At 45.8% G+C, this 14,930-nt stretch overlaps 1 protein-coding gene across 2 annotated transcripts in view; it reads left to right on the top strand.

Annotated features, from left to right (window-relative positions):
• CTDSP2 (CTD small phosphatase 2) overlaps window positions 1-14,930 on the top strand; it is a 28,886-nt gene continuing 13,956 nt past the window's right edge. Inside the window, exon 1 of one of the 2 annotated variants that reach the window (XM_020990151.2) lies at window positions 1-277. In XM_020990151.2, coding sequence (XP_020845810.1) covers window positions 214-277 — 64 coding nt within the window. In that variant the 5' untranslated portion in view covers window positions 1-213. Of the gene's footprint in view, window positions 278-11,223; window positions 11,396-14,930 lie in introns of those variants that run through there. The other variant, XM_078146071.1, reaches the window with a different exon arrangement.

Here is a 14,930-nt window from a genome sequence, read left to right as displayed (position 1 = left end):
GGGGAGCCGCTGCCCGGCCGCCGGCCCTCCTTGCAGGCCTCCTCCCTTCTCTGCCTTGGGGAGGGGGACGGAGGGGGATGTGAACAGCCCAAGGAGCCGCCTCCGCCGCCGCCGCCGCCGCCGCAGCCGCCCCAGAGCCGGCCCCCGCCCAGGCCCCCAGTCCCCACCCGCCCGCCCACCCATTCACCCATCCCGGGCCCGCGGGGTTGTTAGATGGAACACGGCTCCATCATCACCCAGGCGCGGAGGGAAGACGCCCTGGTGCTCACCAAGCAAGGTAAGGCTGGCAACTTCGCAAAACTTTGCCGCCGCCGCCCCCTCCAGCCGGCGGCGCCCGAGCCGGGGCAGGGCCCCCTCAGGCCCGCGGCCGCCCCCGCCGCGTCCCCGAGCTGCGCTGCTCCGGGGAGAAGGGGCGGGGCGTCCCCGAGAGGGAGCGGGGGATGGAATGGCCGTGGCGACCCTCCCCCTCGGAGGGGCCCGGGGCAGCCGCCACCCCCGGGGGGGAGGGGCGGGTCTGCGCGGCAGCTGTCACCCAGGCCCCGGCCTTCCGCCCCCGCCCAAGGGGAGGGTGGGGGAGGAAGGGGTGCCTCGGGTGGGCACCCACGCTGGGAGGCCCCGCGCCCATCCTGGCCCGCTCTCGAAGTGGGGAGGGGGCGTTCTGGAATGGGGTGGGAGCTAAAATGAAGCAGGAATCGAGGTTTCCCTCGCGCGGCTCTCCCCCGTCTCCGCATTTGGGGAACCCCGAGGTCCTTCCCGCAGCCCCAGCGGTGGCCGTGACCGTGCCCGGTTAGAACTTGGGACCCAAGTTCACAACCCGGGAGCCCGAGGATGGAGATGGGGGGAGGGGGAACGAAGAGGAGGAGGGGCGGTCTAGACCAACTGAGCATTTCCACCCAGGACCCTGGCTCCCCAGCCCCACCCATCTCCGCCCCCACCCGCGTCCCGCTCACTCGGGTTTAGCCGGGTCCTTGTCCCGCCCGTTTGCTTGAGCCAAGGAGTCTGGCCGAGCGGCACCGGGCAGGCAGGAGAGGAGGCCCCTCCTTCCCTTCCCTCCCCGACCGGGCTCCCCCGGGAAACAGCGCTGCACAGAGCCCCGTTTGTTTAGCTCGGGAGCTCGTGTCCCCGGTTACATAATTCGCCTGACGGCATCAGACCCCGGAGTGGTTCCGAATCGCGCAGTGAGAAAGTGGGAGTTTTCCCGGGTCAAGCGCCTGGATTCTCCCTGGACCGTGGTACTGTCAAAGGGAGCAAGGAAGGAGGCAGGGGCTCCTACGGCTTGGGTCTTGCTCCAAAAGATGTCGATGGAGCCGCGGGTTTGTGGGAGCTGGGGGCAAAACCGGCCAAGTAAGGTAGAAAGATCATGGATTTTTAGAGCTAGCAGGAAGGCAAGGAGGTCAGGCATTTTAGGTCTTTCAGTTTCCAAACATCCATTCCTTTGGGAAAGGAACAAGAGGAAAATGGGTGGAAACTGACTTGTGGAGGAAGGAGGTGTAAAGATTAGGAAGAAATTCCACTGGGAGGAGGAAGGAGAGTTCTTTTCCGTGGGTCAACCTTTAAATTCGAAGCCACTGGGTCTGTCTGAGCCAAGAAGAGGGAGCTGCTTAATATTTGGTGGGGAAGGAGTAGGTATTGTTGAGGGAAGGGCCTTTGAAATAAAGATTAAGTTTAGACATCCTTACTCTGATGAGGGGGAGAATGTCCCATCCATTCCTATAGAGATCTAAAGTAAGACATTAGAGAGGATATTTTGATTCTGGGAGTGTAGAGATTCTGCCTCCTTGTACCATGCCTGAGCTGTGGGTAATTAATGTCCCTTCACATCACTCCTATTAATAACTCCCGCTGTCCGAAATACCCATTCTCCCAGCATAACTGCCCCAGAGTCCTTTACTCAGGGCAGATAGAACTGGTTTGATGGGTTTTAGCCATTCCTGGATTCCATTCTTTGAATGAACTGGGGCTAAGTTTGTGCCCCCTTCATGCATCTCTCTCTTCTCTGTCTAAGCTGACCACTTCCTTAAGTAAATATGTCTTCCCAGTGGGCAAAAGCCATCTAGAGAACTACATGCCGTGGTTACACTGGGGTGTTCAGTTTGTGTTTAAGAACTGTTTGTTGTATTTGCAAACAAAATCTGTCTCCTCGATATGAGAATTTAAAGTCTTTGACTACTTGGATTTGTTGTACTTTATTCTTGAACTGTTGTCTGATTGTGATCCTGCGTTCACTTAAGGTGAAGCTGGAGAGGAGTCAAGACCTCTCTAGCAACTTGTGATGGCTTGCTGAGGTCCAGAGAGGTGGGAATCCTTCCTGATCATCCTTAGGGGAGAGGCCCCCAGAAGCCTGGCCTCTCTCATCTGACATGATTAAAAGGTAGAGAAGGTATCACTTGGGTGTATATGATGCTCCCACCCCTGCCTTCCCCACACACACACACACACACACACACACACACACACACACAACACACACACACACACACACACACACACGGAAAATGAGAAGTACTAGATTATCTCTTACACTGGGAACACTTTTTGCCTCCTTAAGGTTTATTTTGGTTACTACTGTAGTTTGGGTGTTTTGATTTTGGGGGGAGGTCAGTAGCCAGCATTCAAAAGTAGACTTGGTGAAGTTTTGCTAATTACAGAATCAGGATATGAGCTAAAAAATAATAATTTAAAAAAATGGTACAAGCCATTTAGTCCCACCACCTCATTTTGCAGAGGAGGAAACTGAGGCCTGAGGTCACACGGGTAATACAGGTGATATTTTTGTTATGGTGAATATTGAAGAAGACTGGAAATCAAGGAATTCAGCTCCTAGATGGCAGTTAGTTGTTCACATGGGTTAGTTTTTCTTGAGTAGCATGCTGAGCATGCCTCGAGATAGGGCGGTGGGGTTCAAACCAGCAGGTTAGTCACACGTTCTCCCCATCCTTCTGGACCATTACATTCCAAAGTGCCTTCTTAGTTCTTTTAACTCTGGTACATCTGACCCTAACATAATAAATTCCAAGTCAACTTTAGGACAGCACCAGGCACTGCCACTAGTATGTCTTTAATAAATGCTTGTTGATGTTTCAGATCCCTTGTCTTTCACCAACAGAGGTTGGGATAAATCACATTTGGAGAAGGAAAAAGGAAGCCTGGGGCAGTTTACTCTAAGTTAACAAATTGTTCTTAGCCAAGGTTTGTTCAAAGTAGAAGTCCAAAGGCATCTGTATTTTAAAATATAGAAAAAATTTTAAAATATGTATAAAAATTATTTTTAAAAATTTAAAATACAGAAGCCTAAAGCTATCTGTATTTTATGTATTTATTTCTTTTGTTTAGGATTTTATTCCATGAGCATTGATGGAGTTTGTTGATGATTCAAAAGTAATTACAGAAAAAAACAGAGCAAAATTCCTGAAAGTAGTAGAGGAAAATGTGTTATATTCTCAAGACATGAGAGGAATGCCTTTTCAGGACTGTGCATACTAGGGCCTTTTGGACACTGAAATGTCTTCCACTGAAATGTTTAAATGCCAAAATGTAATTTTAGTGAAAAGAGACTGTATTGAGATTAGCTTGTTATAGGGGGAGTGATTGCCTAGATGTGTGTTTGGAGAGCAGAGGAGAGAAGTTGTCCCTAAAGCAGACACACCCAGTATAACCCTGGTGAACACACAGTGCTGGTGTCTCCAGTGGGACCTTCTTGTTTGTCATCTGTGGTCATTCGCCTTGGGAGAGAATAAACCTATGTTTCCTGTTGTCACATCAGGAAACTGGCATTGATAGTAAGGATGGATTCTTCTGAATCTGGAAACCTAAAATATGAGCAGCTTAAAATAAGTGCCACCTTTTTCTAGTTTGTTTTCCTCTTCTATGTAAGGAAGAAAATCCAGCTTCTCTCAGGAGAAAGCAAAACTAAACTAAAAGACATTTCCATTGCATGTGCTATTTAAAAACAACAACAATAACCCAAAAAAAAACCCCATCTTAGAATCAAGAAAAGGATCTGGATTTGGATCTGAGCGCTTGACGTGTTTGGTTGTCGTACTGGAAAGTGTTCTTTACCACTGTCAGCAGTTTCTAGAATTCAGGGCCCTGCTTCTCATGGGTCAGCTCCCTTCCCTTTCTCACCCTTGCCTCACCCTTTCCTTATGGCCCCATCCAGACAGGTTCCTTCTTCTGTCTCTCTTGGAGCTTTCTCAAGCAGCCAGATCCCTAGGGGGCTGGTGCTTGGTTTTGCTCACTGTTTGAGAGCCTACCTTCAGGAGTCACTATAAACTCAGCACTTCGGGGGACTGAACTCGGATGGGATTGCTGCTGCCTTCCATGTTCAGTGCGTTATTAAATTGATTACTGGTTTGTAGTGTCCAAAGAAAGCCACTCCCAAGGTCTCTGGATACTGTCCTCGGCAGCATTTCCTGTCCTCTCACTCCCCAGCTCTCTCCAGGAAATCTATGGGAACAGAAAGTCCACGTACTATAGGTAAAATACTTTGCTGTCAAACTCTGTAGAACTTAATGATTTCTTCTTTTTGTCAGAATTAGTATTTTGTTAGAAATCCCAGTCTGCAGGACCTAAAGGTAAGGCAAAGCTGCTGCCCCAACCTCTCACCAATAAATTAACAAGAGGAAAGCAGGAGTCTAAAACTTTGTTAGGGAAGGAGGAAGGGAAACACAACCTCCCCCCCAATTCTTTCCCTTGAAAGCCCTCTTATATACAGTTTTTTTCTTTCTTCTGACTCGAGTGTTTAGATGACTAGACTGTTTTGAAATGAAAAGGGCTGGGGGGAAGTTAAAGGGTTAGGACAGAGAACTGTCAATACTTCAGCTATAATGCAAATAGTGCTAGATTATATATGTCATCAAGTCCCTTTCTCAGAGAAGAAATCAAAAAGAGTCTGTGATAAAGGAGGATTCCTGACCGAGAGGTATGTGCTGCCGTAGGGCCCCCTGCCCCCACCTGTGAGGCTCGGAAGTAGCCTTATTAACACAGAAATCTCCTTTGCAATAATAGGCCTTGCAGTAGGATTTTACCCGTAGTAAGCAGGGGGGTTGGGGGTGGGGGCAGCAGGATGCTAGTAGTGGGAGACATTACTTTATTATGGAGACATATCTAAAAATGTAATTTAACAAACATTTATTAACCACCTAGCACTGAAGATACAAAGAAAAAAAAACCAACCTCCTTTCTGTCAAGGACCATATTGGGGGGGAGGCGGATACAGTGTGTACAAAGATAAGTAAATACAAAGTAATTTGAGGAGAGCAGGAACACTCACAAATGGTGGGACTTCATGAAAATAGTACCTGAGCTGAGTCGTGAAGAAACCAAAGGTTCGTACAGGTAGGAGGTAAAGAATAAGGGTAGGGCAAGCTTGGGGAAGACAGCCCAGATATTTGAGTTGGAATGCTGTTTTTCTGGCAATTGCTCAGAGTCTCAAAAGTGAATGTGCTAAATACTTGTAGTAACAATTTACCGTACTTTAAAAAACAACTTCAGCTTGTTTTAGGATTCTATGAATTTTTTCCCTGTAAGATTTGGACTCCTTTTAAACAATAATTTTAGCATTGGAAGTGAAAAGGAAACAGGGATTTAAATAAGAAATAGAGGTTCCTAAAGTATAGTTTCCTGGTTATTACCATTTGCTATTAAAAAAAAAACCAAAACGATTAAATCGACGGTCTGAACTGAAGGGTTTAGACTAGGTAATCTGGAAGGTTCATTTTAGGTCTAGACCCATAAGATCCTACAAATCAGGTTTTTCATTGTTCATTCTGTGGTAGTGAAAAGGAAAGCTTATATATCTTGGCCAGCCAGTTCCAACCACAGAAGAGGGAGCAGTAAATTTGTTCTGAGGTATTCAAGGAGGGCAGGGATACCCAGGAATCCCTGCTTCTTCCCTCATAAAGGAAAAAGCAGAAATTGTGCTGGGCTCCAAGTAGAGGAGTTTACCTGGTAAGTTCCTTTAGCTCCTAATAATGCTTGGAGCATGGTGTCTCTTCTGTGCATTTGTCCTGCACCCTGCTTCAGCTCTTGACATAGGATCTGATTTGGTATTCGGTCACCTTTGCTCCTCATCACCCTAAGCATCCCAGAGTAATAAAGGTGATCCCAGTACATGTGGATGCCAGGCTGACTTCAAGCCTAGGAACATTTATGGGGAATCACAAATCTAAAAACATGTTTTTTGAGGGGAGGAGGATCATTGATTATAAGTGGAACAGTACACACACACACACACACACACACACACAGAGTCTCAGGGTACGGGGCAAGCCTGGGATATTGGAAAGCTGAGCATAAGGGTAGTAATACTAATGATGGCTCACGTTTATATAGAGCTAGAAGGTTTAGCTGAAAGGTCTTGTCGTCGTAACAACCCTAGATGATAGGTGGTAGAAGGGTCATTATCCCCATTTTACACATGAGGAAATGGAGATTAAAAGAATGACTTCCCCACCGCAACAAACCCAGATCTTTTGCATTTCACTGCCTCCCTGAGCTACCTTCTGAAGGAACATCCCGTGGCCTGGGATGGTAGAGTAGAAAGAGCATAGGGCTTAAACTTAGAAGGCCTATGGCAGGGTGACTTTGTCGCTTACTTCCTGTGTGACCTCAGCTAGGTCACTCCACCTCTCAGACTTGAAGGAAGCGTTACATTACATGGTCTCTAACGGCCTTCTTAACTCGAAAATCTTACATTCACATGACTCTGGAGTCTCAGCCAGTCTAAATGAAGCTATATTAGATGAAGGGACCAGAGCAGAAAGAGGGAAGAGTTTGACAATTCTAAGAACTATCCAAAGACATGCTTAAAAATTGGCTATTTTTCTTTAATTTGGTTGAGCCCTTGCTCCCCTTAGATAAGATAAAGAATGTTAGTGGGGAGAAGGAAGACTTACTTTGTTTCTCTCTGTGGAATCGAAGGAAGCCTTCCCTGTGACAGAGAACACAGACTCCTTGCTAGCCACCAGATCAGCCACCTAAGACAGCCTTCTCTTTAGAGGGGGGCAGAAATCCCTATAGCTAATCTTGCTGCCAGGAGGTAGATGCCTGTAGCTCCCATTGGTCTATCTTTTTTGGCCTTAACCACAGCCATGTCAAGAACCTTAAATTTTAACACAGGCTATTTGTTTATAATGAGAAAGAATAATATTAATTCAGAAAAAATTAATGATACTAAGGTCATGAGTTGGGTAAAACAGTTAAAAGATAATTGCTGTTTGTGGAGGGTGTGTGTGTGTGTGTGTGTGTGTGTGTGTGTGTGTTGTGTGTGTGTGTGTGTGTAAGTGTAAGTAAAAGGTTTCTATCCAACCCAGGTTGGGCCTGCCTGACTTCTTTAGCTAAAATTCCAAAAGCTGAGCCCAACCTACCATGACTCATGACTACCCTTGGATCTCAGCTCAGCTTGTCTACCTCCATCCTGGCCCAAACCAGCCCTTTCTCTATGCCAAGCTTTAATTTTTAAAAGCTGCCAGGGTGACTGGCCACCATTTACTCCTCCTTCACAAGAAATTACAGCCCAGCCCCCCTTTTTTTTTCCTAGGCCTCTGGAACTTAGAAGAACACTACCAAGGGCTCTACTCTTTGATCTTGTTGGGTAGTTTGAGTTCAAAGAATGTCCTAGACATAACAATCCACTATGGTACACCCATAGTCTAAAACCCCCAGGCCCAAAAGTTCTTCCCAAAAGGAAATATGGTAATTAGAATATATGAACTGGTAGAAGTAATTTTCCTATCATTTAAAAAATTGTACTCTTTTTTTCCTCCACATACCCCCCCAAGCTGTTTAACACCCCACCAAAACAAGTTTGGAGATAAGCAAGGAGTCACACTCCCATTTCCCTTTGATGTGACTAGATTTTTCGATTCCAGCCAAGACCTCAGAAGCAGAAATCGTAGGTAAGACCTGAAATGGCCAGTGAGGAGGAGTGTTTTTTATCTCAGGCCTGCCAGGCAAACTTCTTTCTTCATCTCCCTCACCCCCTCTTAGGTCTGTATCTTCTGAAGGTAGAGTGGCCTCTAGCCGTACCACAAAGGAAGAGCTTTCTCTCCCATCTACTCCACTGACTTCTGGGAGCTAGCACATTGGTACCGGTGCAGGGCTTCAGTATCAGTAAGTAAAGTGTCTGACGAAGGTCTGGGTGCCACTGCTGTTCAGTTGGATTTGGGAGTAGATGTCACCGTGTATACTTGGTTTTCTTTCTAAATACTTAAGAATGTCCAGACAGTCTTTCCATCCTTGTCTGTTAAATTTGAATTTTATTGAATTCAACAAGTAGTTTTCAATGTCTTCTGTGTGTAAGCGCTAGAGATAATCAGACAAAGATTTAAAAAAAAGTCCTTGCCAACTATCATAGAGCTTACATTCTACCAAGAATACTGAAGGAAAGTGGAATTCTTTTCCAGGAGCATGGATATAAAGCAGAAGAGGACCTTACTGGTCAGCTAGTTTAGTACCATTTTACAGATGAGGTAATTGAGGCCCAAAGACCCTGACACAGTCACACTGTAAAGTGGCAGAAACAGGTTTAAACTTAGGTCATCTGACTCTAATTCCAGTACTCTTTCCACTGAATTACGCTACCTTCCACTTGAGTTTCTGAATTTTCTTCCCTGATACGATTATCTGGGTATCTTAGAAAAGCCCCAGGGCCACCTAGATGAGAAAGTGAGTCTAGAAAAGGCCCAGCAGGAAGCCTGTGCTCCCAGCCTGTATCTGGACCACACCATCAGCATTTATTTTAAGCATTCTACAGCTGCTCTTCCCTCTGAGTTGTTTGGACAGCTACTTCTTGAGAGTCTGATGCTGAAATCTTGACAGAAAGTGTCTCATCATATTTCAAAAATTACCAGAATTTTTCCGCTCAGATGAACAGATCTCTCCTCTGCTCTATTAGGAATCCCTTTGGGGGAGGAGAGTCTTTCTTCCTCCTTAGTGGTACTCTTGTCAGAAGCATGGAAAGGCCCTGTCCTCTAGGGTCCACTAGCATCAAAGGAAATGGGCATCTAGTTGTATAATAAAGTTCCCTACCACCAGTGCCCACCTCATAAGTTCTCAGCATCGCCTGTCCCGTCACAGAGAGGGCTGGATGTTTACATCTGTTTTCAGCTCCCTCAGAAGATGTCTACTGGCCAATGGAATGGCTCTTCTTTTCCCTTCCACCCCAGTTCCCCAGGGAAAATGGAACTGAAGAGAGCACAGTGCTTAGTAAATACCAGGGAAGTTTTATTTCTCATCTGCTGCCGTCTCTGTTTAGTGGATAGACCTTTTTACAAGTACCTGTCAGACTTTGAGTACAGTTTTTTTGAGTTCGTGGCTTTTGTTTTTGTCTTGTTTTTTGGCAGAGCTGCTAAAGAGTTGGCAATATAAAGATATCATTTGGGGAATCCTGAAACTGCCATCTCTAGAACAAGAATTGTAGTCCCATTTGATGATGCCTGGTGGGCAGGGAAGGAGGCCAGGGGCCAGAGCAAGGACTGCAATCCCGTTCCACATCTCCACTTCCAGTCCCACACCCATGTCCATTTCAAGACTAAGTTAGTCAGTAGACTGCATTCTGGACCCAGGATTCCCTTGACTTGTCCATGGCACAGACTAGGAAAATAAAGAGAGCTTGAGCACAGCATCAGCTTCCCAGAGGGAAAGGATGATAGTGGGGACAAGATTTCCTCATGGTTGCCATTACACATGAAAGACCTTGACTGAGAGAGAACTTTCATGGCCTGTGAAGGGCAGAAGTTCTCCAAGCCTTATTTAAATATGTTGAAACTTTGAGGAGACCTAGAAAAGGTAGTTATTTGCTTAATTAACTCCACTTCCTTCTCCCATGGCTGGAGGAAATGGCTCTGCAGTTGTAGTCCCCAGTTTCTTTTTGGTCTGGCATCCTCAGGTGGCTTAGAAAGGCTTATGATCACAGCTCTAGAGCTAGAAGGAACCCAGAGACCATCTAGTCCAGCCTCCTCATTTTACAGATGAGGAAACTGAGGCACATGGAGGTGGAGTGACTTGACCAGGGTCACACAGGTAGCAGCAGATACAGGATTTGAATCGGGCACCTGTGACTCCAGAGCTAGTGTCCTTTTCACTGAACCCTGCTGCTTCCTGCTTGACAATATTTCCTTGGTATGGCGCTGTCCAGTCCTCAGCCACCTCTCGGCTCCTTGTCCTACCTAGTATTCAGAGGTACCTATCCTGCCACTTAACATTTCAGGACCTACCCCCAGAGATTGCTAGAGTTGATTCCTCAAAGATAGCCAGGGAAGTAAATGCATTTTGGAGGAAAGGAGGGCACAGGACACAGATCCTGAGAAAGTTGTGCCTTGGCCCCAAGATCCAAGGCATTGAGCCAATGGCAAGATGGAAATGCTCCAGATTTTCTTCCTCTACCAGTAGCCTAGGGGAGTCCCCTTAAAGAGGCCATTTCGTGGCCAGGTCCCAGCCTCTTCTTTACTTAGCCATCAGGAGGAACCTGTTGGGGGAAAGGATGGAGAGAAAAGACATTTGAGGGAATGAACCAGGAAAAAGCATACCTCTTTGACTTCCATGCTTACTACATTCTCGGACAGTGAAGAACTTTCAGAATCCTCCTTTGGTTTGGTCCTCTACCAGTGTTTGGCTACACCATTGCTGGGGTGTGAGGCTAGGGACTGTAGGTGACAATATTGCCAACATTCAGAAGAGAATTAACTATTTCAGACCATTCCAGGCAGGTAGCATTTGTGCCCTTAAAAAAAAAAGTGTGTATGTGTGTAGTGGGAACCAAATGACCCAGTTAGATATTTTCATCTGGTGCTTTTCTGTTATTCAAAGATACTGATCATCCAGCTAAATATAGTATGCCCCATGGATACCCGTTTAGCAGATTTCTTTAAGTGGGGATTGCATGTGGGTTGGACTAGGTATCTGTAACCTTGTCTTCAGCAGAACTGCCACCTCAACATGGGCTTGAATCCCTAGTATTTTAGAGCTAGAAGGAATTTTAAGGATTGAGTCCAACCTGTTTTCTTTCTCATTAGCATAAGACTCCTGTGAGTATGCTAACTGAAGGGTAGAGTTCACAGAGAGGGTCAGGGAATTGTTTTGATTTTGAGAGGGTCGAGGGAGCATCAGAAATAGGCTTTTATTTGGTCCTAGCACCATTTGGGCATCTGCCTCTTTTACACTCTGTGAACTGTTCTTCAGGATCTCTATCCAGCCCTGTGGGAGGCCTCATGCCCTCCTGCTGTGAAGCCTGTGCTTATGGCCAACTGGTGCTGCTCCCTCCTCCCAGGCTGGATCTGCTACACTCCCCATCCTGAAAACAGATGTCAGAATCAGAGAAAGCAGGTGTTTGGCGACAGCTTGACTTGCCAATGTGGGGATTCTCCCAATGCCAGAACATTCCTGATCCAAAGAGGTACCTAGAGGGATCATGGGCTTCCTTTAGGAGGGAAAATTAAGAATGTTGATGAATAGGAGGTGGAAAAAGAGAAATGAGTTGGCTTTCTGAAAAAGCCTTCCCAACCTCAGTCTTCTTCAGTTTTTGGAAACTATTAGCTTATAATGAAATTACAGACCTGGCCTGTGCTGTATAGTAGTCAGAAGTGTCCAGGATCCTTGGCCCAGAGCAGTCTTCTTCCGTGACTGAAGAGAACATCTCCCCCTTAATCCCAGTGTACCACAACCTTCCCCCCCCCCAATTTACTCTGCTTGAAGACAGCTCCTTGCACCTGGCTTTGAGGAGCACAAAGCTGAGGCTGGACTGAAAGGAATGATTTGAAAGGCTAATTGACTGAAGTTTCAGATCCCACTCTGGTGTGTAGTTTCCCTCTTCCCCTTTAAACCAGCTAAACAAAGCCAGAATTGAGGGCCCCCCACCCCTCCCAACCCCCACCGGCTGCTCTCTGTTGTCCTTGCACTCCTCCCCCTGTGGTCCCTGCTCTGGAGAACAAACCCAGGGCGGTCAGTGAGACTGTGGGTTGGAGCAGAGTTCCCCAACCCTTGAACATTTCTTTGCCTGCTCAGGTAGAGCTGAGCTTAGGCCAGAGCTGGAAGGTCTATCGCTCACTTAACATCCTGGGCATTTTCTTGCTAGCCTCTCTTGCCCTCAGGTGTGTAGCAATCTATGGGAAGAGTAAAATAATTGAGCCTCATTTCACGAAATTAATAATACCTTGAATTTGTGTAGCACTTAGCCCAAGTTATTTTTAAGGGCAACATATCTCGTTTGGCCCTCATAATAACCTGAAAAGTAGTGAAGATCATCATTATCATCACCATTTATAGCTGAAACTGAAGCATAAAGCCTCTAGGATTTGCCCACTAAACTCATACTTACTTTAGTGTTCTTTCCGTTACACTAAGCCAAGGCCTGGGTGCCTTCACGTTTTGCCTCTTTCCAAACTAAAAATTCAAGTCTCTTTTATCAGTGAATTGTTAGAATTACATTGCAAGGTGAGGGCCAGGCAGAAAGAAGCAGGTCCTCCAAAACTGAAACTTTAGGGAGTATTGAGGGAAGCAAAAAATTAGGCATTCAAACAAATGAAGCTAAGACCAGAGATGGAACCCCTCCTCCACCCTTCCCACTGCCCAGTGGTGAAATTGACTTTGCTGACTGGTCTAGAAGAGCTACCCTTTGTTTCATTTCCCTCAGGACTGTGGCCCTATTTAAATCGAGGATCAGACATGGTCTTGCCTTTGGGGCCAAAGCTCTTTGTGTCTTCTAAAGTTCATCAACTGACAGTCATTGTTATACTTCCCTGAGATCCTCAATCCCTTGAGATTTCAGAGTTTGGAGGGAAAAAAGGCCCTGACCAGCTGATCTGAACATAGACCCAATGCTGCTAATCTTGCTAGTCAGACAGAACTGTCTAACTAGAGGAGGAGCTTGAAGGGCCTGGGCCCTCACTATGGCTAATGCCCTTCTGTGACCCAGAGCCAGCTACCCTCCCCCTTTTCACTCACTGGCTCTTAGGATTACTTCTGTCTTTGGAAAATGCCGAATGCTTTTTTTGGTCTATTCTGTCATGGAGAGAAGATTGGAATGTTTGACTTTTCAAAAAAACATTAGGCAGAGAGCTAAGTCTCCAGCTGTGGATTGTGGTTCTGGTCTTAATCTTTGAGCTGTGGCTCCCTCTTCCTGTGCTGTGTCATTGCCATCAGAGCAGAACAGATACAAAAAATGACTGCCTTAGAACTGTATTTCTAGTTATATAATACACACATACATACATACACACACACACACACACACACACACACACACACACACACACACACAAATAAAAACAACAGAAAAAGCTAATGAACTTTACCCTTAAGTACTGGCTGCTGTGTTCAGTGTCTGAACAGTTAGCTTTTTGTAGACATTCATTAGAGCTGGAGCAAGAGCACCAAGTATCACTTCAGCCATCTTATACTTGGAAATTCCTAAAACCAAGATTTTATGGGATCCTTCCAATTCTGAGATTCTGTGATTCTAGAATGGAGCTAGGCAGATGGGAATGAGCCTCCCAGGTTGATGCACTGAGAAAACCAAACTGTAGGTAGGATTGTTACTGGTGAGATCTTTACTGTTTCCCTGATTTTAATTATTGGAGTAATATAAGAGAACTTTGGCCCCAGCCCACCTTAGGTGGTAGATGGACAGCAGGGAGTGGAAGAGAAGAGAGAACTGTGAACTTTGCTAGTTGGAAAGGTTGTGGGTACTTAAATCATCTGTTTGTGGTCTCTCAATCACCCCAGGCTGCACCTGCCGGAAATCCTCTGTCTTTCATGTTGTTGTTCATGTTGAATGGGAGTTAAGTTACTGAGCTGGATTGTCTGGTATATGGTGCTGATGGGTAGCTGTCCTACTATTCCTGCTTCATTCTTGGTCCAGAGGAGTAATTCATAGTTTTGTCTTTCCTCAGAAAGGGCTGTCATAGAGGCTGCCCAGTAAGAAGGGGAAACTATTGCTCTAAGAATCCAGTTCTGGTAAGGCAGAGTATGAAGACTGGGGGTGAATATTTGGGACCAGAATCCTAGAGCTGTCTGTGATCTTTCCAAATGCTTCACCTTCTGTGCTTCATCCTTTCTCTACTGCCCTACCCCCCCCAAAAAAAAACCCTTCAACACTATAGGGGCTTATGTTGAATGTCTGCTCTACAAAGAGAGACATTTATTTTAGCCTTTGATTTTCTTGCTTCCATGTAACTTTCACTTTGGCCAAGCCAGTTGGCTTGGTGGCACTAGGCAGAGTGGAAAACACTGGCCTTTTAATAGCTCTGTGACCTAGAACAAACCACTGCATCCTTCTTAAATGGAAATAATATTTATACTGCCTACCCTGTAGGGTATCATAAAGAAAGTGACTTTGACTTCATAGACACTAAATAAATCTTAGCTACTGCTACCATATTGTGCTTGTTTGAGGTGGTCCAGTGGACCTGGCTTCCGAACCCAGCTCTGTGTGACACTGGATAAGTTACTCTTTGGACCTTGTTTTCCTCCTGGGTAAAATGAAGGGTCTGGACCAGGTCTTAGTTCCTTTCTAACTCAGAATTGATGGTCAGTGGCCTAACAGACCTAGGATAGGCTACAGAACTCAGGACATTTCAGGTGTGAATTTCCTTTCGAATAAATCATTTGTAAATAGTAGGGCTTGTTGGAGCCTTGGCCACATTGCTGTGCTGAGTGGGTCTCTTGCACCATCTGCTGACTAGGAGTTAGCATTGCTTGTTTCTTGAGACTTCATTAGCTGTGCTAATTGAGAGAGAGCAAAGTCAGAGACATTCAGAAATGGAAAATAACATAATCTTTTTTTGTTTCAATCCATCAGCAAGCATTTGTTAAGTGAAAGATTCTGTAAAGGAAGGAGAGTGTGAAGACAAAAGTAAAAAGTCTCAGCTCTTAAGGATTAAGGAGCTTTTCTTCTAATAGAAGAGATAATACGAATATACAGAATATACACA

This window comes from Phascolarctos cinereus, unplaced genomic scaffold (assembly GCF_003287225.1).
Source record: "Phascolarctos cinereus isolate Bilbo 61053 unplaced genomic scaffold, phaCin_HiC Scaffold_1;HRSCAF=81, whole genome shotgun sequence".
In the NCBI taxonomy this organism is placed as follows: Eukaryota; Metazoa; Chordata; class Mammalia; order Diprotodontia; family Phascolarctidae; genus Phascolarctos; species Phascolarctos cinereus.
The sequence above is the reverse complement of the archived record's forward strand: the minus strand, read 5'-3'. Positions and strand labels throughout refer to the sequence as shown.